The following is a 24,333-nucleotide window of genomic DNA, read 5'->3' on the forward strand; positions in this document are numbered from 1 at the left end:
ATAAAGCTTTCCTGGTGTATGGATCCTTAAAGTCTTTCGCATATCTACGCAGGAAAGCCAGGTTACTGTAGGCTTTTGGAAGAAATTTAATGTAACAATGTATTTTATAATTACGAAAAAATAGTTATGGAATTGAAAAATAACTGATAATTACTATAAAATGATACAAGAATAATAAAATGATACAAGAATAATAAAAATAACGATTTGGTTTGAACCAAAAAATTTATTTTAACTAAATATTGTATATTTTAATATACAATGTAAATTTTAAATATGCATGGAGGAGTATTCTACGACCATTCTTCTTAATCTTTCTTGGTTCTTCTTTCACGTTGATTTTGTAGCGGTTCCAAACGTTTAAGAAGTCTCGATGAACTGATTCACCTGGCTGCTCCGACCACAATCAAAATTCCTCGCCATCCAAAAAATGCAAGGAATGCTCAAGATGTTCAAAAATTACGTGAATTTTCAATGTCACAGAAACTTTTGTACTGGCATAAGCCTTTTTCAATTCTTTGATGAATTTATCTAAATCCTGGCCGGGTGGTGACATAGAACAACAAAAATCCACAACTTCGTTCATAGCTTTGAAAGCTGAAATGAAAGGTGTAAGTGAAAATTTGCCTACATTTGAATAAATTTCTGGATCATCTAGCGCATCTGAATTTTGCAGAAGTTGCTTTTGTAAGTGGCGGAACTAATCCGTTCCTTGTAAAACATGTAATTCAGGAATTGGACATTTTTTAATAACAAGTACATTATCATCTTCTTGGAGGAGAGCTGAGTGATTTTCCATTGCCAGTTTCTTATTTTCACCTCCAAGTACAAACTGCTCATGATTATTTTTTTAATTTCCATAAGTGTTTTAAAGTACGACGACATGTTCAGACACTTCAAAGTTTGCATTTACATGCTTTTTTTATAAGATTCTCATATTTCTCGCTGATGGCATTACTAATTTGATGATTGCTAGAAACAATTTTTTTTCACAACACAATTTTGACCGATTTTCGTCGTGTTTACTTCTCAAACTCACTTTTTCCGTTGTTTTACTACTAAGACTTACGTGTACATACAAAATTTACGTAAGACGAAAAAAGTTACTTAAAAAGGATATTGTTACTTGGGTCCGAAAAAATATTTTAAGATCGAAAAAAGTAATTGTTGAAAAAACTGCTAAACGATCAGGTAGGATTTCCTTCGCAACGGATTTTTAAACTATGAAATAGCTGGAATAAGATGCGGTAAACCATTTCATTAGGCATTTTCGTTTAACTTCTTTTTGATTGAGGATAGGTGTGTACTGATGTAGACTTAAAGGAGTATTGAAAATTTATTCCAAATTTTAGAGGGGTATTCATGTGTGACACTTTACCCCGTAAACCATTTACCGGGTCCGGGAACGCATTGGGTAGCTTACTGGAAAAACGATAATGAGACTGAATACTTCGATAGCTTTGGAAACTTACAGCCTCCTAAGCAAATAATAAAGTATTTAGGAAAAAACATTAAATATAACTATAATAAACAGAAAAGCTATAATTCATATAATTGCGGACATTTATGTTTAAAATTCTTATTATCAAAATAAATAAATAAGTAATTATAAAACTTTCTTTTATTTCAAACTAGCAGACCCGGCGAACTGCGTCCCGCCGAAAATTAGATTTTTAATTTAACCATTTTGATCCAACATTTTCTCCAACAGTCCACGCTTACGATTTCCATTGGCACATTCATCGGCTAAGATTATGGTTTGGTGGTCGTTTGCCGCCTTAAATAACCTAACGAAGGTTTTATGTCCATGAAGAAGTTCCCTGGCGGCAACAATGATCCGGATCTATACTGAATCTGCCCTAGAAACTTTATAACTGGTTGCAATTTCAAAATGGACGCGTATCCTTGTTCAACAGAAATACAATATACATACATAGACTGAGATGAAGTACCTTAAAAACCAGTTTCACGAAAGCAATTTAAGTGAAAAATTATGTTTCTGTCAGGTTCTATATTAAATTCAATTATAACAAGTAAGAAAGTCTAAGTTCGGGCGGAGCCGAACATTAAATACCCGGCGCAAGTATTAAATATATGTGACCTGGTCTACGAAAAGGGAGCTTACGTGCGAAAACTAGTTTTCTGTGAAAAAGCTGTTAAAAGTAAGCAACTCGTTTCGTCAGTTTCTCATTACCTCGTTAATTGTTCTCCGCGCCGGACGTCCAGTAAGTGTTGTTGTTGGTCCAGTAAGTGTTGTTGTTGGTCCAGTAAGTGTTGTTGTTGGTCGGAATATTATTATAGTTCATCGTGTAAGTTGCTAGTGGGGAACATTTAAAAAATTAACACTGAAGAAGTGACGTTTACTGTTTCTGTTGATGATGAAAACGATGATGAAAACTATGAAGAGAGCGATGATGATGAAGACGAAGTATGTGTATCTCAGGCAGAAGATGATACCAAACAAACTTTTGTTAAGATGGACCTGTATGTTGTTGATGTAAAGGAGGAGGAGCTGGTAACAAAATTTCTGTCAAAAGATTGTTGTAATAATGAATGCCATACACTGATACCACGGGAAATGATCGAGAGTACGCGGAACAATTGTTTAGAGATGTCGAAAAATGAACTTGATTTAGTGATACTAAGTCACATCGAAGCTGGAATTATGAGTAACGAAAAGCTAGAAAGTGTATACGCAAAGCTTGCTGGGCGGAAGAAATATGGACAGAGAGAGGATACAGAAGTTATGAGGCATAGAATTCAATTTACCTTCTACAGAGTACCTGTTTGTCGTTCGTTTTTCCTTTTTGTACATTGCCTGTACGACGAAGCGTTACGAAAATTTAGTACGTCATTTTCACGCACAGGGTGTAACAGTGCGCCAACACGGACTGGCAAGTAAACCGAGTACACATCCAAAGTCATTTAAACCGGCTGACATCGAAAAAACTGTTAAATTCATCGAGTCTATAGCCGATTTAATGGCTCTTCCACTGCCCGGACGACTCCCAAAATTTAAGGATTTTCGGATAATGAAACTGCCATCCAGCGAGACGAAGTCCTCAATTTATCGAAAATACATTTCTTCACTCAGTGATGACAAATTGAAGATGAGTAATTGCAGTTTTCGACGGATATGGTCCAAATACATACCCCATGTTACAGTTATGAAACCAGCGGATGATCTCTGCGATGTCTGCCGTGGTAAGTAGCTCATTATTTTCTCATTTTATAGTTGTATCAAACGTTGAGATTAAATTCAGTATTTTTTCTTTTAATAGGAAACACAATATCGATTGCGCAAGCCAAAGGTGTTACTGACATTGAACGCGCACAGAAGCTTAATCAATTTCTTGATCACCTCCACCGAGCCCGAAATCAACGAGAATATTATCAAAGTTGGTGTAGAAATACTGACCCTACAGTAATCGTTCTGTCATTTGATTTTGCCCAAACCGTTCACTACCCTGTCAGTCCACAACAACCTGGTACAGCATACTTCAAAGCAACCAAGAAGTGCGGAGTCTTCGGAATTACAGACGAAAAACAAAAAGTTCAGGTTAGAATTTCAAACTGAATCACAGGAACTCAAATTGCTCGCCTTTACTGGATCTTACTTATATTTTTTTTTTTACAGAACAATTACATGATAGACGAAAAAGATGACGTTGGTAAAGGACCTAACTGTGTTGTGAGCATCCTGCATTATCACCTGCAAACCTACTATAAAGACATTGAAACACTCGTTCTTTTCTGTGACAATTGTGTTGGGCAGAATAAGAATAACACTGTACTATCATATCTGCAATGGTGTTTGGCTCGGGGTCTTAACAAAACTATTTTATTCAATTTTCTACTTACCGGGCACACTAAGTTCGCGCCTGATCGTTACTTCGGTATTTTCAAAAGTAAGTATGCCGCCAGTAACATCGACACGTATGCAGATTTACTGCAGTGTGTCGAGGCATCATCACCTGGGGGTTATAATAAAGCTGTATCGGCTGAAAAAGTCGTCTGGTATGAATGGGACAGCTATTTTAAACCACTGTACAAGTCACTTGTGTAAAAACAAAGAAATTCGCAGACAGTGAAGAAGTGCAGTCCTTTAAGCTTCTGTTAAAACCTATCGATCCTGAAATGCCGAAAGTTATACAACCAGCCGGTTTATCTTTGGAACGTCAGTGGTACATCTATCACAATCTTCGCAGCTTAGTTTCGGATATATCTAAAGTAGATATTGTGGCTCCATTGCCGAAAGATTTGCCATCGAAGAAACGGAAGGCAAAAACTAGTGAAGATGTTCTCAAACCAGACGAGGAACCAGGTCCATCTTCCTCAGGATCAACACGTAAAAAGATCTCAAGGAAAACGACAACAAAGAAAAATACATAAACTACTCAGCATTATTATTTTTGGCCCATAATACGTTTTTCTAGTGTATAATCATGTCTTTATAGCTTATAATTCAATGTATTTTGTTCATTACCAATAAATTATATTTTGTCGTATTTTTACTCTTCTTTCTCTACATTTTTAGTACACTTCAAAGCAAATTAGGATTTTCTGCTTTTCACCACGTGAAAAAGCATCTCATCTTCCATCCGAATCAACCAAAAAGTGAAAATTGATTTTTTGACACCTAAGCCCCTTTTCCGTAGAATACATATACACATATGTTTTTTTCACCCACCCGTCCGAAACCTTCCGCTAGATGGTAAGCCGGGGTGCAGCAATTTTGAGTAAATTAGCGTCCTTCAATTTCGAAATATTGAAGTTTCAAGCATTTCTTAAATTTACCGTTGTATGAGAATCGGCCGTTATTTTAGTCCGATTTCAATAATTTTCAATGTTTTGCTTACACGTGGCAAGTACAATAACCATACCGAGTTTGGTACAAATTGGTAGAACGGTTACCGATATACTTATATGTGAGCATAAGTGGGGGGTGCCACCCCCATTTTCCAAAATTTTACCATAAACATATTTCTTGGTAAAGAATTGTTGCAAGCATCAATTTTGAATAAATTAGCTCCAATATTTAATGATTTATCGAAGATTTTGTATTTCTCTAAATTACCGTTATATGGGATGTGGGCGTGGTTATTGTCCGATTTTAAAAAGTTTCGGCGGTTTTTTATGCTGTACCAAGGCCAACAACTGTGCCAAGTTTGGAAGAAATTGGTACAGCGGTTACCAAGATATACACATGTAACCATAAGTGGGCGTGGCTACGCCCATTTTCCAAAAATTTATAATATTCTTATTTTTCGTCTAAAACTTATTATAAATATCAATTTTGAGTGAATAATCTCCAGTAGTTACTAAAATATCGCAGTTTTCGTATTTCTGAAAATTACCGTTATATGGGAAGTAGGCGTGGTTATTGAGCGATTTTAAAAATTTTCGGCCATTTGGTATGTTATGCGAACGCCAACAACTGTGCCAAGTTTGGAAGAAATTGGTGTAGCGGTTACCAAGATATACACATGTAACCATAAGTGGGCGTGGCTACGCCCATTTTCCAAAAATTTATAATATTCTTATTTTTCGTTTAAAAATTATTGTAAATATCAATTTTGAGTGAATTATCTTCAGTAGTTACTAAAATATCGCAGTTTTCGTATTTCTGGAAATTACCGTTATATGGGAAGTGGGCGTGGTTAAAGTCCGATTTCGCCCATTTTCAATACCAACCTACCTTGGATTAAGGGAAACCTACATACCAAATTTCGTTGAGATATCTCAATTTTTGCTCGAGTTATCGTGTACACGGACAGACGGACAGACGGACAGACGGACGGACAGACAGACATGGCTTAATCGATTTCTTTTTTCATCCTGATCATTTATGTATACATTTGTCTATATCTATCTCGATTCGTTTTGGCTGTTACAAACAACCGTTATGTGAACAAAATTAATATACCCTTGTGCACAAGTGCGCTCGGGTATAAAAATATATTTCGACAGGTGGTGATTTGAGATTTGCCACTGCACAATTTAACGCTGGTGTGTCGGAATGAAGCTGTAACGCATAATAATATTGGCAAATCACATCCATTGGGCCAAGCGTAACACACGAGAGTTCGATGTACTCAATGGTGCAACAAGTCGATTTAGACTGACATTCTCCGCACCTTTTCTCACTTATCGATTTTAGTAATAACTCGACCTCAGCATCACCTCACAGCTCTTTTTTGCAATTGGACTGTCTCAACCGTGTCCAGTACATGTTTTGAATATTGGAAAAATCGGATCATAAAAAAAGATTTTTAGTAATAACTCAACTCCAGCGCCAACTGGCGTGTTCAATTGTCAAACTAAACTATCCAGAGACCCACTCAAACACACACACATAACTTTGTTGAAATCCCTCCAGCCATTCAGGATTTCACTCACAAACATACCTATGTACACATTCAAAGATAAGGCAAAGGCAGTACGTTTGTATTTTGCCATTCCCTCTTTTTAAAGAGCCCATTTTTCTCCATGAGTATGTGATTGATTTCATATATCTCCAAACCAAGTTCCAGTACTCTAAAAGTACTATTTTGGACCTCCTATGTGGAAGGTTTTTCGATAAAAAAAATCAAAACTTTTTGTTGTTATTGCCAAAAAATTAAGAAAGCTAAGACGTCACGATTTCACAATTTTATAGAGTTTTCCGTGTACAATGATAATCGACCATCCCTATTTCTAATGAAAAACAAAGTTGTTGTTTTTATTAAATTCTTAGCATTTTTATCATATTTACTCATCTTCTAAACCTTCCCTGGACTTCCACAAATAATTCAAGACCAAAATTAGTCAAATCGGTCCAGCCGTTCTCGAGTTTTAGCGAGACTAACGAACAGCAATTCATTTATAAATATATAGATTAAATTTTATTTGTTCTGATCATCAACATCAACAGGACTGTCCATTCATATACACATACATATTAAATACTTAGCAATTAACTATGTGAACATTATTATCACACTTTTCTAAGGGTGGAGCATCTATATATGTATATACATATGTACGTATGTACGTTTGCATATGGATGTATGTATGAGGATACGTATGTATATATAGCATTCGCACATTTATTTAAACCAAACGCAAATCAATTTAACCCAAACGCAAATTAAATTAAACCAAACGCAAATTAATTTAACCCAAACGCAAATAAATTTAACCCAAACGCAAATGAATTTCACCCAAACGCAAATTAATTTCACCCAAACGCAAATTAAATTAAACCAAACGCAAATTAATTTAAAACAAAAACTATCGTTGCTACTATAGATTAGTAGTTGTAGTTTGAATCTATAGCAATGGTGGGCACGCCATAGAACAATTGTTTATGCTCACTTCACACGTCGTTGGCGAGACAGCAACGGATCAACATCGCGAGTGGCTATTCTGCATTGTTTCTCGAATGCAAAGATTCCATAGGCAACTTTTAGGTGGAAGCAATAATCGTTTGGTGTGAACAGCCTTTTCACTAATCGCTTCTAATCACGATCCAGAAAATAAAGGTCGCGCCATTCGCGGACCGCTAACACTCTCTGCGTCGATTTGGCAGCATCCACCCAATCGCTGACGTCATAAAATACTTTTGTATACATTCACTGTTCCCAACTTGATACTTTTCGCACCAAATTTAGTGGGTATTCAAAACGCGAAAATTTTTGAGTTTTGTGCTTGGTGCGTTTTTGGTAGAAGACACCAAATTAGAAAATCTTAAAAAAATTGAGGCAAAATTTATAGCAATCGTAAGTGTGGTAAGCAATTTTACAAAAATTTTAACAAAATCATGGCACAGTAACAATCCTAAGTGACAAAGAAATATGCCAGAAGAAATCGACCGTTGTGCAAGAAACATTGATTTTTGAATCGGCATCCTTATAATAAAATTATGTATTCATATAAAGTCCATAAAATCCATCAATAAAAATTTGGTGCTTTTTCAAAGTCAAAACTTCGCAACACTGCCTTTTGATCGATGCTTCCTCGCTTTCTTGTCGAGTTCGTCTTGCTCTCTCATTCTGGTAATTTTTGACGCCACAGCCAGTTGCTCTCAGCTCGATTGGCGCAATCTTGTATTCTATCATTCTTGGCTTCTAATGAATTTGGGTGGCAGCAAACTTTTGATTACACTAATCACCTCTAAATTCGCCTCATGTAAACACCATATAATAGTAATAGTTACCTTTTTGCTGTGTTGCGTCTAATTTCTATGTGGATTAATAAAATTTGCCTTTGGTTTAATTTAATTTGCGTTTCGGTGAAATTAATGTGCGTTTGGGTTAAATTAATTTGCGTTTGGGTTATATTAATTTGCGTTTGGCTCAATTTAATTCGCGTTTGGGTTAAATTGATTTGCGTTTGGGTTAAATTGATTTGCGTTTGGTTTAAATAAATGTGCGAATGCCTTATGTATACCAATACACTTTACCAATTTTCGACATATAAACCACCTTGTATCGGATTTGTCGGATTTCCATCAGCGGTACACCCTGTGATCAGTTCCGGTTCTGGACTGGGACTTGTCATCAGCGACATCTTGCGGCTTTTATCTGGGTTCTTAACTTGGATTTCGATCGGCGACATCTTTTGGCGGAGCAGCAAAGCTTGCGGCAGAGCACCAGCAAACCTTATTGCGGTTCTGAAACCGGCGGAGCAGCAAACCATATAGCGGTTCTGGAACCGCTATATTTATACTACTGTCATCAAACGGCGTAAAAAGGTACAATTGTACCTACTTTTTTATCCCTGCGCTGTAATAAAGTTACTCATAAAAGTCGTATTTATTAACCGATTTTGTTCAAATTCGCAACGTGAGCTACATATATGATGAAAAATTCGTTTGCTAAAAGTAGACCCGCTGGAGTTTGGGTATTTTGAAAATCCGTTTTTTTTTTATAAAATCTGATAGAAATTCATAATGCGTATTCATTCTATGACAAGCAAAAGTTTTGCAAAAAGGACCCAATGGATGGCGCTTGAGCCGAAATATATAGAAACACACATGCGGTTTGGTCTGCTTTGGCCATATCTTTATCTTAGACGAATTTACTTTTTAAATGGCTAAATCAAGGATGCATTTAAGTGTGCATATAAAGACCGCAACATTGTGTAAGCGTTCCTTTGTCTGACGGCCTCATATACCCTAAATGCGATCTTGCATCTACCTCCGATTGACGAAATTGCTCGGGGCGGGCGTTATTACAGAAGTAAGACTCAAAGAAACGAGCTCATAAATATTATGACGAATTGCAAAAGTGGCGAATCGACATAGAAAGATTCGACCACATCCGTTCAAGAAAGAACACGGTAGGTATAGCAATGGCTGCACTTGAGCCATATTCAATAGATCACCCGACTCATTTAGCCAATACCTCCTATAACTGAAAACGCTCATCTGTGCTCTTCAGTTTCCTAATAAGGACTTTTATTGGCTTACATAGAACTTCGGACCAATGCTGAAGTTGCAAAATCATAGAAGAGTATTACGCACGCTTGGCAGGGATCTCAAATGTGGAAATAAAACCATCGGTAAAACTCATGACAACGAAAGGGATTAGTATTCCATGTGGTATCACAAAGCTACTATTATTGGCCTATGTGTGAAGAAGATTCTGCTCTTTAGCCGTTTCAATTTAATCTAAAAATGTTTACTTTACAGACCGCTTTTGCTCTTAAACACTATTTTTGTATTGGCCAACCCAAAAGATTTTATTATTACCATAGAGCTGTTATTATTAGCCAACTGAGCCAAAAGCAGCATGGTTTTTTCAACCAAGTGGTTCCTTGATTTTAGTCATGGTAAATAGATAGAGTGCAATAGTCGTTGCGCTGGGTATGCAGTTACAGTTGCACGGCTATACTCAATCCCGACTCTTGCGTCCTCGTTCGCGCATTCCGGGCAACGTGAGCAACCCATGTGCGAGATGCGGTAACCAATCCGAGTGGAGCCTTGGGTCACGGCAGAAAGAGGAAAACCTAAATATAAAATATGGGAAAGATTGGATCACTATAACCTTCAAAACCCACAAAAAATGTGGGCCCAGTCATTAAATGTGATGGAATATTGGTTAATTTTTGTTTTGTGCTCTCCACTCTCATAAAACAATGGTTATACTATAAAACGACTTAGGTGTAAAAACTCGCTTTTTCCCCCAATGTGTGGTGAGATTTTTTCTTTATCCGAAATATTATTTCCGGGAAATTATGCAAAAAGAAGCTGAAAACCAAAAATTACATATATTTGCAAAGTCGCAAGCAAAGATCAAATTATATATTCGAAAACTACATAAAAGTCTCTAAAACATTAGTCTAATTTCAAGACCTGACGGACCGGTACTCACACTTTTTTTTTCTAATAATCTTTTGCAACAACATTTCAAAGTAAATTTTTTGGTAAGAAAATAGGAAAGTACCAAATAAATGATAAATACCTTCACCTGAATATTCCACGATATTTAAATAATTGATTACAATTGAAAAAGAAACACTTTCTTTAACGTGTTAATCGCCAGAGGCAACTAAACTGATTAGACGGTATCGTGCCCATTCCCGTATTTTTTGGAAATATATCGTTCGTGAAGAAGGGGGAGAGTAAATAATGTATTTTGGTTTTTGGTATTTATAACTTTTACTTTTCCCTCTCTAAGTCCAACCGTTTTTTTTTTTAATCAACTGTCACCAGGACTTTTTTCTACCTGCCTCCATATAGTCGAAACACTGTGCGACGTCTACTACAGCTGCCATGTAAAGGAGCGCAAATTCGGAGTTAGATTTGTAGTGGGGGATAGACTCCGTCGCCGAGTACTGTCGTTCACCCCGGTGGACGAGCGTATAGCCACAATCCGCATCAAAGCGAGATTCTGCAATATCTCGCTCATCTGTGCCCATGCCCAGACGGAAGAGAAAGATGAGGCATCCAAGGATCTCTTTTATGAAATTTCGTATATGCGCTATTCGGCACTTAGGAATAAAGAAATGTGGAAAATGGTAAAATTCAACGCACTACCACGCCCACAGCTCTTGTGGGCGGAAATAGTAAATGTTATCCGATTTTGAATAAATCCAGAACATATATGCTGGTTTAAACGAGAAAAGCATAAATCTGAAAGATCGTCAAAATCAGGTTCCATTATCGTCATTAATTTTAGAAAAACAGGCGCCAATTAAAAAAAAAAATCTTTTTTGATGAAATTCGGTGAGTCCTGCTTGTTTAAGCCAAAATTTTCCAACTTGGAAGATAATAAATAATTTCTGATTACGGCGCCCACCTCCTAGACAACTTTTTTGGCTCCAACTACTAAATTTTATGAACTTTTGAGAAAATGAACAGGCACATTTATTTTATTTCTAAAGAAGTTCCTATTTCTCCATTTAAAAAATGACAAAACGAAAATATTTACAATACCTGCATACTAAATGATGAGCACCATATGTATTTACACTGAAACTTTACATTTTACCTACATTTTATACAACAAAAGCTGAGCTAAGGCAAGCAGGACTCTTGCCATCGAAAGTGGATCTCGTCCAGAGAAGCGTCCATTTTTGTCTGAATGTTGAATGTGATTTCGTCAATTTCCATTTTATATTGCATATTATTTATTTTATGTACATATCAGAGTCTTTCCATTCAGCACTATAATAAAAATTCAATAAATTTTATAGGAGGGCGATTCCACCGTCACGGGTTGGACATTTGTACAGAAAAAAATTTCTTTCTTGTTTAAATTTAAGTATAAAGTACCAAACAAGCCCCCCGCCCACAAAGCGACCACAAAAATGCAGTTGCCAATATAGCAACTCAGTTGCCAGCTTGCAGTTGCCATCTGTAAAACCATTTCAGCCAGTGGCCACCCAACCAGGGTTGCCACTTTGGTAAATTGTTACCAAAATTGGTTGAAAAAATTTGGGTTGGTAAAAAGGTAAATTTTTTCTCATTTTGGTAGATTTTTGTTGAATTATTTAGTTTGAAAAACAAATAAAACTTTTCGCTCCCATTTTATTTTTCGTAGTTATCTTTTTATTAGAAATTTCTTTCCAAAAGTGCAGTGTACTTTATTGCATTAATTTCCGAACACTTTAATGCACACTTTTTATATACATACGAATAAATGTATATCGATAAAAGGCAAACATTCAAAACTCTTTTTACTGGAATTCCGAGAAGCTTTTGATTGCCTAAATATTCTAAATGATTATTTAAATAAAAAAAAAGAACGGACAAGTATGTAATTACCCACTTCGAGCCTTCGAAAAAAATTAAATCAGCGCATATTTTTATCAATGGCAATTGTTAAATGACGTCCGCTGTGGTGTAGTGGTAAGCAGTGCGCGCTTCCACTCCGCAGCGCCTGGGTTCAAGCCCTGGTCAAAGCAACATCGCAAAAAAAAATTTAGGGAAAAGGTTTTTTCTTAACAGCGGTCGCCCCTCGGCAGGCAATGGCAAACCTCCGAGTGTATTTCTGCCGTGAAAAACGGCTTCTCATAAAAATACAATCGCCGTACGGAGTCGGCGTAAAACTGTTGGTCCCTCCACTTTGTGTGACAACATCAAGGCGCACGCCACAAATCGGAGGAGAAGCTCGGCCAAACACTAACATATGTGTAAGCGCCAATCGATTATTATTATTATTATTGTTATAATTGTTACTGGCGGCAAAAAAATTAAAAACTGCCAACGGGAATTTTTAGCTGCACATTGTTGATTAGTCTCAGGTATTATGGGCTATAAAACTCCATACCTTAAATTGTTCAAAAAATTCAGAGTAAAAATTTCGAAACTTAGACGAAATTTTTTTGAATTTTTCTAAATGTTGTATTTAGCTTGAATCCTTGATTTTTAAATGTGTGGCTAAAGCGTAACCAATATTCTTATAAAATAATACCAAAAAATTTGGCTTGAAAAAAATGGGGAATATCAAAAAAAAAATTATCAAGCGTTTTTTGAGTCACAGTATTTATCTATAATAACTACAGTTTAAATTTTTTGAAATGATGAAGTTTCGTTGTTGCCTTTAGTTTAATCACTTTCGCTTTTGGTTGAAGGAAACTGAGAAGATGCCATTAATATGATCTCTTAAATAAAGAGTTCCTTAAACACAATTTGAATTCTTATGGAATTAACTGAAAAAATAACAAAACCATAGTTTTCATTAAAATAACTAAAAAGAAACGTTGGTAGATATTTTCCACAATTGGTAGATTTTTTTCAAGTGGATGGAAAGTATTTTTTTTCGTCAGTGGCAACCCTGCACCCAACTGAAGTTCGGTTGCCATATGCCTAAGTCGGCTCAGATCGATGTTCTGGTCACATTCATAAGTACACATTTTCATGAGTCTATCTCTTCTTATTCTTGTACTTACAAATATCGGACCAAAGTTATAATACCATTTCATGCTCATGAAGGTGAAGTAGGTAACAAAATATAAATTTAAACATTTTCTTAATTTCTTCCCAGCGTATCTATTAAAATGTCATTTTCAAAAATTTAATGCATTGCTATGCCATGCCATTCCATCTCAAACATACTGTTATAGCATTTCATTGCTTCTTAGCTCAATTGTTGTGCTACTGTTTAATCCTGCCTTGTATGAAAATGTATATAGCAGGGGTGGGCAAGGCCAAGGCCGAAAAAAGCCATATCTAAGTTCTAAATGCTACAAAGAGCCACAAAAAAAGAACAAGAAAAACAAAAATTTTATTTTTAAATAAAATTATTATTAGAAATGAAAAACATTAATTTTATTATTGTTCTATTGTACGTAAGATAGATATAACAGAAAATTCAAAAGATCCCTATGCCGAGATTTTCAAAATCTGGTTTTAGGTCAGTTAAAGCCGTTGCTAACAATTCTGTTAAATGTTAGATATTCAATAGGTAAGTTCTTTTAAAATCTCCAGTAAAAAATGTTCAACAGAGAAATTCCGGCGAAATGTCATCTGTTATCTCACAAGAGCAAAATATCCAAATAGTTCGCGAACAGAAAACTTACAGAAACTTGCAAGTTAGACGAACAGCTCATAGAAATTTTGTTTACATTCAAAAGTATAAAGTTGAAAACAAATTCTGAAGTCTTATCCTGACACAGTTCACTGACTAAACTTACTTCTTACAAGTTTAATTAGTCGCATTTTACTATTTTAACTTCCAAACCATCAAATTCAATTTTGGGATTTGCGTAAATTCTAACCAGCTGGTTTTGATCTGCTGTTTTCTTGTTGGCAAATTGCTGTTGGCAAAAATTTTTCCAGCAGAAACTAGCAGATTTCCATCAAATGAAATGTCATTTTGCTCTCTCAATTTTCCTACTTAGCAAGTTTTGGCATAAATGTAGAATACCTACAATTCTCAAATTAAAAAAAATCATATTGGGATCGATGGAGATCATTGAGGTGAACGTAACGATATATATATTTTTTTTTGGGAAACAACAACTACAACAATTATTAAAAGTCAAAGTTCAAATTAAGCATGTTTTTTAATTAATATTACCCCTCCAAGGATTTGGAAAATTTGATGTCATTTGATAGAAAATTTAATTCTCTTTAATTTGATATACATATATCTTTTATAGTATTCACAAAAATATAATTAATGTGGAATTCTACTTAGTGAGGGTTATAATCCATAAGCGCGGCCGAAGGCCGCCTACGCAGAAAGGTGTTCTCTGCAAAAGGTGTTCAGCACCTTTTCTTCGCAACACAGAAAGAGAATTCTACTTTGTGTGGGTTATAATCCATAAGCGCGGCCGAAGGCCGCCTACGCAGAAATGTGTTCTCTGCAAAAGGTGTTCAGCGCCTTTTCTTCGCAACACAGAAATAGAATTCTACTTTGTGAGGGTTATAATCCATAAGTGCGGCCGAAAGCCGCCTACGCAGAAAGGTGTTCTCTGCAAAAGGTGTTCAGTGCCTTTTCTTCGCAACACAGAAAAGAATTCTACTTTGTGAGGGTTATAATCCATAAGTGCGGCCGAAGGCCGCCTACACAGAAAGGTGTTCTCTGCAAAAGGTGTTCAGCGACATTTCTTCGCAACACAGAAAGAGAATCCTACTTTGTGAGGGTTATAATCCATAAGTGCGGCCGAAGGCCGCCTACGCAAAAAGAAGTTTATACACAAAAACCCTGTACACTTTTTTTCCACATTAATTCGATTTTTGTGAAAACTATAAAAAGGTATATGTATAAATATGTATATCAAATTAAAGAGAATTAAATTCTCTATCAAATGACAAATTGTCCAATTCCTTGAAGAGGTTTTCGAGAAATATTAATTTAAGAAAATGCTTAATTTGAACTTTGACCTTCAATAATTGTTGTAGTTGTTGTTTCCCAAAAAAAAAAAAAAAATATACCGTTATGTTCACCTCAATGGTCTCTATCGATCCTATCTTTTTTTTTAATTCGAGATTTGTAGGTATTGTGCATTTGTTCCCAATTTTTTTGCGTACGCGAACACAAAAAGTTGATAATTTTTATAACTTTCAATAATTAACAAATACGCGAAAGCAACTAATTGTGAACGGTATTTTTACTTTACGAATTTCATTGTAGAGTACAAAGACTCACAGTTATACGTTGTACCGAAAATTGAAAATATACGGCACTCAGCTGTTTTCAACAGCGGATATTTTAAATCTGGTACTTGTTGCCGGAATTCAAGCAAGGGCAAAGCTTTATGTTGCATTTCCAGTGCCTTATCTTCTTTTAACTCTTTCGATGCGAAAAGCAGAGAAATCTCGGTTTTAGTTATTTTTTTAACTTTGGGATATCATTAGTTTTGCCGTTTTGATCCAAATGGATCAAAATGATACGTTTTTCATCGAATTTTTAAAAGATGCTTTTATTTTTTGCTTAGTATAAATTGTGATACATTTTAATTCACAAGTCGAGGGTAACTCTTCCCATCTTAAAACTTTAATGATTTTGTGGCCACACATTAAGTTTGTTTCCTTTCATTGAACATACCACCTTTAATCTGCATATGGTATCACTGTTAGCTACAGAAAACTAGCCTGTTCCCGTACTCCAGGATTTAGTCCGAAATAGTCCGAACTAGTTTCCTTTCACACATTTATCATATATTTTGCGAACAATTTCTCACTAAATCATGGAATGGGGGAACAGGCTAATATTGTCGTTCCTTTTCCTTTTTGATTTTGAAGCTGTCGGCTGTGGTACTGGGCTAAAGACAGTGTCACACGATTGGTACATTTGTACAGATTTGTATATTTTGGCAGTCACAGGGTGGTGTTCTTTAGAAATTTATGTTCAGCTCAATAAAAGTATTTGCAAACAACACTACTCTGTAACTGCCAAAATTTACAAATCTGTACAAATGTACCAAGCGTCAGTCATACGACTTAGTTAGGCCGATCTGTAGCAGCCACAGAATTCAGCTATTTATCAAACTAAAAGCTATTTGTCAAAAAAGTAAAAAGCGGCAGAAAAGTCGATAGTGAGTAATATAATTTATTCGGAAAAGCTATTAGGTATTATTCATAGTTTTGAAATATATTTCACGAAAGCAAAAAATAAAAATAAATGAGATCCTTTCTTTTTTAAACACCTAGGATATCACTGACCATTAAAGAGGACCCTGAATGACCGCAAACCTCAAAGCTTTACACATTTTTGTATGTGATTTTTAAAATGAACGATCCAAAATTAGCCGGTATACAGATTTAAAATTTTTTATAACCAGTGGTTGAATTTTTATACTGAAAGGGTTAACCCTAAAAGTATAATCTACGTCTGCGAGGCATATATGGAATGGGTCTTTTTTTAATTTTAACACAAAATTTAGTTTTTATTTTGTTGTTTTAAATAAATGTGGTTATAGTTTTTATTACTAAAACTATGTTTTATTATTAGTCAAACTCACAACTTCAATATTCTTTAAAAAAATAAGACAGGACTAAGTATATTTTAGCTCACAGGTTATCTTATAAGTACATAAGCCTCTATGAGGTATGTTAAGGCTTTACGTTAATCCTAAATAGATTAGGCTTCTAGGGTTAAGAAAGCTTTAGTTTGAAGGTGTCATATTAAATGCTTTTCACCATAAACGGCGCCAATTTTCAATGATTATTATACCTTTCATGAGCATGAAATGGTATTATAACTTTGGTCCGATGTTTGTAAGTACCAGAACAAAAAGAGATAGACCCATCAAAATGTATACTTATATGATCAGAACGTCGAGCTGAGTTGATTTATCCATGTCCGTCTGTCCGTCTGTCCGTCTGTCTGTCTGTTTGTATGCAATCTAGTCTCTCAGTTTTCGAGATATCCGGATCAAATTTGGTAGGTGGGTGTATTTTTAGAATGTATTAATCATTTGTCGGAACCGGAAGAATCGGACCACTATAACATATAGCTCCCATACAACTGATTGTTCAGATATGAGATTTTTCGTTATAACTTCTCCATTTACGCAGCTACGAACATGAAATTTCGCAGCACTTGCACCCATTATCAACAGAATGCTTACAGTGAAAATTACAAAGATCGGGTCACTATAACCTATAGCTCCCATACAACTGATTGTTCAGATATGGGATTTTTCGTTGTAACTTCTCCATTTATGCAGCTACGAACATGAAATTTTGCAGTACTTGCACCCATTATCAACAGAATACTTACAGTGAAAATTACAAAGATCGGGTCACTATAACCTATAGACCCCATACAACTGATTGTTCAGATATAAAATTTTTCGTTATAACTCCTCCATTTATATCGCTAGGAACATGAAATTCCGCACTGTTTTCAATAGTTATCAACAGAAAACTTACAGTGAAAATTAAAAAGATCGGGTAACTATAACCTATAGCTCCCATACAACTGATTGTTCAGATATGAGATTTTTCGTTATAATTCATCCATTTATGTAGCTAGGACCATGAAATTTCGCGCTGTTTTCAGTCATTATCAACAGAAGACTTACAGTGAAAATAACAAAGGTCGGGTCACTATAACCTGCAGACCCCATACAACTGATTGTTCAGATATGAGGTCTTTTATCATAACTCCTCCATTTATGCAGCTAGGAACATGAAATTTCGCACCACTTTCACTCATTACTTACAGAATACTTACAGTGAAAATAACAAGGATCGGATGACTACAACATATATCTTTCATACATCTGATTGTTCAGATATGGGATTTTACGGTAAAACTCCTTTATTTGAATAGCTAAAACCGATAAATTTCGTAAGATATTTTATAAATAATAATACAAAGTCTACTGAGAAAATCATCAAAATCTATGCTGTATAAGCTTTATCTCCTATAGCACTGATTGTTCAGATACCAGTTTTTGCCATATATCTCCTTTATGTAGGAAACTAAACCCAATAAATTGTGTTACCGGTTTACATACCGATCACATAGCAGTGAAAATCACTTAGATTGGTGCCATATAAAGTATATCTTCCATACCTCTGATTGGTTAGATGCGATTTTTTATATAAGTATGTAACTCCTCTATCGATGTATGCAGATGTATTCAAAAGCAGTAATCTGTCAAAGTAAAATTTGCAGATGTTCATGAAAGGTATGAAGCCTTCGGCATAGCATATAAGATTAATTGTTTTCTTTCACGAAGTTCTTTAAATAAATTTTGAGCTAAGTACTCACCCGTATTTCGAGGTTACTACTAGTTTTAATAAATTGTTAGTTTAATTTCCTATAATATTTACCTTTAGGTTTATGCATTTTAAGAATACATCGAAAATTTCTTTTAGAGGATCAATCTGAAATAATTGCAAAAACGAATAACCGGTTTGCTGAGCAACCGAGACGTCTGCTTTATTAATAATTTTTGTAAATCAAATTGGCAAGTACATATCATCCCCCACATACCAAAAACATGAATGTGTAAAGATGCAAATTTTGGGATTTTTTATATGTCAAAATAATATATAATAAAACAAAAATGGGTCAAAATGTAACTTAACTTAATCAGCTGACCACAGGGGTATATAGATAATGGACGAGTCCGCGCATCCCCCTCCTCTCCTGCGTCCCCCGCAACAAACAAATAAAGCTTATCAGCCCTGTAAACCTACCTCTGACAACTGTCCCGCACATAGCTGTCAAATTACACTGTGGAACAAATTCAGGTTAGCAAAAGTTAGGTCAATTCTGAGTGAGGGGTGAAAATAGAGGCTAAATTAGAAGAACCGTATCGCGGCGTTTGTTTATGTTAGTTCAATTTTTTTTTAATCGACCTTCGCACTTTGCAGTCAAATGCCGATATTCAGCCTATTGTTTATATGGTTTTTTGGCTATAACTCGTCGACTAATTGATATTTTTTCAATCTGTTAAAGCCAAATTATTGCTAGAGACCTGTGCAACAATTCAAATTAAAAAAAAAATTGATTTAGAAAATTTTTGTAGTGCTTATGAAGCAAAATGTTGGAAACTTTTTTTTTCATGCTTTTTATTTATTCATTTATTTATTTATTTATTCGTCTATGAAACAGTAGTTTCTTACAGACTAGTTACAAAATTAATATATGCAGGACACTAAAACTATTGATTAAACTGGATACAAGATTCAAAAGAAAGAATACAAAAGATTAATAAATAGATTTCTTGAGTAAGAGAAATCAAGTGAGATAGAATTCGGGATCAAATTAAGCTCATTTAAGGTATGTACCAAGGGGGCATTGCGCGCGTATTCAGTTCTATGGATTTCACAATAGAATGGCAAAATGTTACGCAAGACTCGCTGAGGGATGTTGAAATTTATGCGACCTAAGAGAAAAGGACAATCAACACTACCATTAATAATATTAACAACAAAAGTTAGGGAAAGTACAGAACGCCTCGTTTCCAATGACTTAAGGTTAAGCAAAAGCAAACGACTACTGTACGGTGGTATAGGATCCGAAAAGTTTAAGGACCGCGATACGAACTTAAGAAACTCCTTTTGGACACGTTCTATCCTATTTATAAAAGTTTTGTGGAATGGCCTCCAAATATATGTAGCATATTCCAAAATGGGACGAACAAAACACAGTTCCGCCTCACGAAACCCAAAACAGAGAAGGATTTAGAAATCACAAGATTAATATGCCTACTAAAAGAAATATTTGAAGTAAAAATGACGCCAAGATCCTTGGCCTCGGCAACAGAGTCTAGCGAAGACTCCGCGATTGTATAACTCGTTGATAAAGGACTATGAATTTTTGCAAAAGTTACTTTAAAGCACTTTTTAATATTTAAAAAGAGGCGTGATTTTATGCACCAAAGATTGAGATTATTAATGTCGGCCTGAAGCAAAGTAGCATCCCTTTCGTTTCTGATCATTGAAAATACTTTCAGGTCATCGGCATATAGCAAAAAATTTGCGAATGAAAAACATGAGCTAATGTCATTTATGAAAAATATAAAAAGTAAAGGACCTAAAATACTTCCCTGGGGTACCCCAGAGGAGGCAAGGAATGCATCTGACAAAATGTCATCTATCGAGACAACACAGCGCCTGTTGATCAAGTACGATTTAATCCACGATCAAGTAGGATTTAATCCACTTCAAAAAAACAGAATGGAAGCCAAGATATGCTAACTTATTAAGTAAAATCGAATGAGAGACTCTATCAAAGGCTTTACTAAAGTCCGTATAAATACAATCAACCTGGAAACCTGCGGAAAGAGACGTCATACAGTATTCACAAAATACAGCTAGGTTAGACACAGTAGATCGATTGGAAACAAAACCATGTTGGTTAGGCAGGATTAAACTTTTAGTGATAAAATACATTTTTTCTTTGACTATAGATTCAAAAAGTTTCGATACAGTTGATAGTTTAGAAATGGGCCTGTAATTGCGAACATTATTTTTATTCCCACTCTTAAGTATAGGGTTAATAGAACTAATTTTCCAATCCTCGATAAAGACACCCGACGCAAGAGACAAATTAAAAATACGATGTAGAGGTAGAATTAGAGCAGGACAGTTCTTGAGGAGAAGAGCAGAAAACCCATCAACATCCGCTTTCGTAGACGGTTTCAGCTTAGAAATGCCAGCTTCCACGTCATCAAGGGACAGAGTTAGAGTCCCAAAACTGAACTCCGTAGCTGAATCGTGGTTTATATCAGGCCAGGAATTACCATCATCACAGACATAGTTGGCACTAAAAAATTCAGCGAAGAGACTCGCCACCTCAGTAGGGCCACTAGCACATTTATCGTCCAAAAAGACAGCCGAAGGAATGCAAGAGCCACATTTCTTAGACTTTATGAACTGCCAAAAAGCTTTTAGATTAGATTTAATGTTCAACTCCACCCCCAAAATATAGTTTTTATAAAGGGATTTGTCTAAGCAATTAAAATCTTTAGCATATTTCTGATATTTATCAAAGAAAATCTGATTTCCTGTAACTTTAAACTTCTTGAAGAATTTCTTCCTAAGGTTCTTTAACTTTTTTAACTCCCGATTACACCATGGTTTATTTTTCAAAATAGGCACATTTTCCCTACATAAATCAACTAACGCTGTTTTAAAAGAATAATAGCAATTAGAAACATCCAGTCCTGAAAGTAATTCATCCCAATTGAGCATGGAAAGCGAGTTATTTAGCTTGCCGAAATCACAAGACTTGTAATTGAAGATAACTTGCTTAACAGGAGCAGATTTTAAAAATTTGTACAATTCAAATTTCAGTATTAGTGGCAGATGATGCATGTCCGACTGAGACATAGGACAATAACATTCCTCAATATTGCAGATTATATTGTCGCTTACAAAGATTAGATCTAGAATTCTATCTAACTTGTTAACATACTTATTAATTTGATTAAGATTTAGACTTAAAAGACTATCGATGAGGTATGACTCATGCGGGGCAGTTATATTGTTAGGAGTGAGCCCGAAGTTCGAAAAAGTGTCCGACCAACGCACATTGCATAAATTAAAGTCACCTAAAACACGTAAGTGACTGTCGCCAAGTTTGTTCAAAACTAGAGAGTTGATATTATCAGCATGCGCATGATAAAGGTCATCCTTACTATTTGGTGGAATGTAGGAAGCCATGATGAACAAGGAATCGTTGAACGACGAGCCAGTGACACATACACAGATCTGATCAAGAAGCGAATTATCATTATCAAGCGCAACTAAATACGAATACAGATTGCGACGAACTGCAATTAAGACACCTCCTCCTCTTAAACATCCAGTTTTCGCAGCGTCTCTATCCTTTCGGTAGACATTATAAAGGTTAGCGTCAAAAAATTCATTCATTGGTACATAAGAAATGAGAAGTAAATTAATATTAAGCTGGAAAATGCAAGTTTTGTATTATGATTGTTTTCTTTTCAAATGAAATTTATTGAAGAAACTGAGAAGCATATTATAGATCAAACAGAAAGCAAAAAAAACTTAGTTTTGTGGAAAATATGTTCAAAAAGCATGAAAAAAAAAATTTCAACATTTTGCTTCATAAGCACTACAAAAATTTTCTAAATCAATTTTTTTTTTTTAATTTGAATTGTTGCACAGGTCTCTGGCAATAATTTGGCTTTAACAGATTGAAAAAATATCAATTAGTCGACGAGTTATAGCCAAAAAAACCATATAAATAATATGCCGAAAATCGGCATTTGACTGCAAAGTTCGAAGGTCGATTAAAAAAAAATTCCAACTAACGTAAACGAACGCCGCGATACGGGTCTTCTAATTTAGCCTCTATTTTCACCCCTCACTCTCAGAATCGACCTAACTTTTGCTAACCTGAATTTGTTCCACAGTGTTATTCTTATCTAACAACGCAATTGTGGTAAATATTTGCAATGAATTTCTAACATTATGTAACAAACACGAAATACAACCTCAACTTCTGTAATTAAATATAACAACTTTTAGCTTTTTTTGTCACGGGTGGGACAAGACTAATACTGCTTAATAATAATTCATAATATAGATAAAGCAGTCACACAATTTAATATATAACACAATTTTATTAAAAGCAGATGAGTTCTACCATATATTTTTCTTACCAAACACTTGAATTGTGAATCGCAAATTATTTGAAAGTGCATTATCCACACGTTTATTAGTTTTATAAAGAAAATAATTTTTGCACTGAGGTCCACGTTTCCATGGAACCTCCCAGGAGGTGGGTCTATGAAAGAAAGAATAGAAGCTGAACTCGCAGTTCTTCGCAGCTGGAACTATTTGAGATATGACCCGCATATTCAATGTTTACTTGTCCTAAGTATAATTTAGCTCGCTTCCTAGGTCCTTTATAAATATCCCTTTTTAAAGTAAGCACTCGAATAATTTTATATTCACAAAATTATGTAGAATTTCAGGTAAACTGTTTTTTACATTTCAAAAGATTATAAAAAATTTAAAGCAATGCTTGACTACAGATATATTCAAAAACTGCCCTTCAATCAGATTGGCTTTTTATATATCCGCACAAGTGGAAAGATTATTTCGAATTACATGCGACAAAATCAAAATTTTTTTTTTTACAAAATTTATTTTTTCGCATTGTTCCTACTTTAAGCTCGTGTCATGACTGCAAATATGCATTTTTATAAAAAATTCTTTTTGGTTTGGGTTAGCTGGATATTTTTCTATGCATCCGCCTTATTACTTTTTCAGAATTCGCTAATCCGTTTTTAGTACTTTTGGCCGCTGTAGTCCCATAGTGCGCCATGATAACAAAATCGTGCTTGGCGACTTCAATGCCAGGGTGGGCATGGAAGGGATCTTTGGGACCACCGTCGGAAAATTTTGCCTCCACGACGAAGCGTCCGACAACGGATTGAGGCTGACCGACTTCGCCGGGCTAGGTTCAAGAATCAAAAAAAAAATTCAAGCTGCGTGGCTGGCTCCGGATCGAAAAACGAGAAACCAAATCGATCATGTTGTGATAGACGCACCAAAAACTTGGAAAAAAAGCGTTTTACCACACTAAAAGCGCCAAATGGATTGAATTGATGCTTTTCTTATAACAGTTTTTATGTGTTTAACAAAAACAAAAAATTAACAATATAATAAAAATAATAATCCCAACGGGGTTAACCCTCCATTCCCGCCCATCCGCACGAGAGCGCAGTCCGCATGACGTACGGAACCAGTATTTATTTTCAATTTTTGCGCCGAGTCACGATAGGCAGGAGTTTGTTAAGTGTCGAGATCTAAAACTGTTCAGCTACAGAACTAAATTCATCAGGCGATTTTATGTCTTTATTTTAATGATTCATTTATTGAGAGAGGACAGTATCGATTTCTTAATGCTGAAAAGCGGATCTGATATATCAAACGTGCTGGAATGAGAGTTAAAATCCTGGTAT

At 35.2% G+C, this 24,333-nt stretch overlaps 2 protein-coding genes across 3 annotated transcripts in view; one reads left to right on the top strand and one right to left on the bottom strand.

The window, feature by feature from the left end:
• The window catches only part of LOC118745600 (43 kDa receptor-associated protein of the synapse homolog), a 226,148-nt gene that overhangs the window by 197,028 nt on the left and 4,787 nt on the right, over positions 1 to 24,333 (bottom strand). The gene's annotated exons all lie outside the window — the stretch shown is intronic.
• Positions 2,921 to 3,916, top strand: LOC118745601. Its single transcript, XM_036479115.1, has 2 exons — positions 2,921 to 3,204; positions 3,282 to 3,916. Exons 1-2 carry the CDS (start codon positions 2,982 to 2,984, stop codon positions 3,575 to 3,577), a joined length of 519 nt encoding a protein of 172 aa, XP_036335008.1. The 5' UTR covers positions 2,921 to 2,981; the 3' UTR covers positions 3,578 to 3,916.

The sequence above is a fragment of the Rhagoletis pomonella genome, unplaced genomic scaffold (assembly GCF_013731165.1).
Source record: "Rhagoletis pomonella isolate Grant_MI unplaced genomic scaffold, Rhpom_1.0 Rhpom_scaffold_00009, whole genome shotgun sequence".
NCBI lineage: Eukaryota > Metazoa > Arthropoda > Insecta > Diptera > Tephritidae > Rhagoletis > Rhagoletis pomonella.